This window comes from Mandrillus leucophaeus, unplaced genomic scaffold (assembly GCF_000951045.1).
Source record: "Mandrillus leucophaeus isolate KB7577 unplaced genomic scaffold, Mleu.le_1.0 Scaffold401, whole genome shotgun sequence".
Taxonomy (NCBI): Eukaryota; Metazoa; Chordata; class Mammalia; order Primates; family Cercopithecidae; genus Mandrillus; species Mandrillus leucophaeus.
Genome location: NW_012104266.1, coordinates 983,156 through 984,445, shown reverse-complemented (window position 1 = coordinate 984,445; position 1,290 = coordinate 983,156). Strand labels below are relative to the sequence as shown.

The 1,290-nt window shown below is 40.5% G+C and overlaps 1 protein-coding gene across 2 annotated transcripts in view; it reads left to right on the top strand.

Moving 5' to 3' along the window:
- The window catches only part of TEX11 (testis expressed 11), a 360,505-nt gene that overhangs the window by 23,031 nt on the left and 336,184 nt on the right, over window positions 1–1,290 (top strand). The window contains exon 1 of one of the 2 annotated variants that reach the window (XM_011992030.1): window positions 1,039–1,120. The exons of the other annotated variant lie outside the window; for it this stretch is intronic. Coding sequence (XP_011847420.1) covers window positions 1,039–1,120 — 82 coding nt within the window. Of the gene's footprint in view, window positions 1–1,038; window positions 1,121–1,290 lie in introns of those variants that run through there. 2 annotated transcript variants of the gene reach the window in all.

Here is a 1,290-nt window from a genome sequence, read left to right as displayed (position 1 = left end):
CCTGGGAGGCGGAGCTTGCAGTGAGCTGAGATTGCACCACTGCACTCCAGCCTGGGCGACAGAGTGAGACTCCGTCTCAAAAAAAAAAAAAAAAATACAGTTTATGAAATAAAGACATTGAGTGACCCACAGAATTGAACTTTCTTAGTATGCCATACAGTGTCTTCCATGTTCTGGCCCCTACATACCTTTCTGATGGTGTTTTCTCCAGCCATACATAACTACTTATGCCTGTTTGAATTCATTGTGCTTTTTCACACCTCTGTGCTTTGCCCTCTGGCGTGTTCTTTTCCCTCAGTATCTGCCTGGAAATCTCTAACTCATCCTTCAGCCCCACCTCAAGTAACGCTTCAGTGAAGCCTATCCTGCTATTCCTATATTCCATCCCTCAAATGGGCATTTGTGCAATCCTTTTACATTCTTGTAGCGTCTTCCACTTACAGCACTTATTACATTATATTATACTTTTTAAATTTTTATTTATTTTTAATTTTTTCCCTTCATCCAACTTTGATCTCATGACTGATTACTACTATAATTTTTAGAATTTAATTACCTTTGGTAGTGTAATCCTCATGATGGCGTAGACGGCTTCACTCATCTTTATATTCCTAGCAAGATACCAGGCATTTGAGCAATGTTTGTTGAACTAAATTTTACAAGGAGACATGTAGACATCAGCCAAAGCAGAAAGAGTGCGGTTTCCTTGGATTCTGTTCAGGGCTGAGTTGCTAATAACTTTGATCTTGGCCAAGTTAGTTAACTTCTCCATGCTTTATTTTAATCAATTGTAAAATTAGAGTGTGTTACTGGAATTTTAAGGTGATTTAGAACTTTAAAAAGTTTGTTGATTGAGGCATGTATGAGACTGTGTCTTGTTCATGTCATATCTTTGGTGCTTAACAACATACTTGGTTATCATTAAAGTTTTGTTGAATGAATGAATAAAATAACTCTTGTCTATTTCTTTTTTCTTTCTTTCTTTCTTTTTTTTTGAAATGGAGTCTCTGTCTGTTGCCCAGACTGGAGTGCAGTGGCATGATCTTGGCTCACTGCAACCTCCGCCTCCTGGGTTCAAGCGATTCTTCTGCTTCAGCCTCCCAAGTAGCTGGGACTACGGGTGCACGCCACTATGCCCAGATAATTTTTGTATTTTTAGTAGAGACGGGGTTTCACCATATTGGCCAGGCTGGTTTTGAACTCCTGACCTCGTGATCCGCCCGCCTCGGCCTCCCAAAGTGTTGGGATTACAGGCATGAGCCATCGTGCCCGGCCAACTCTTGTCTATTT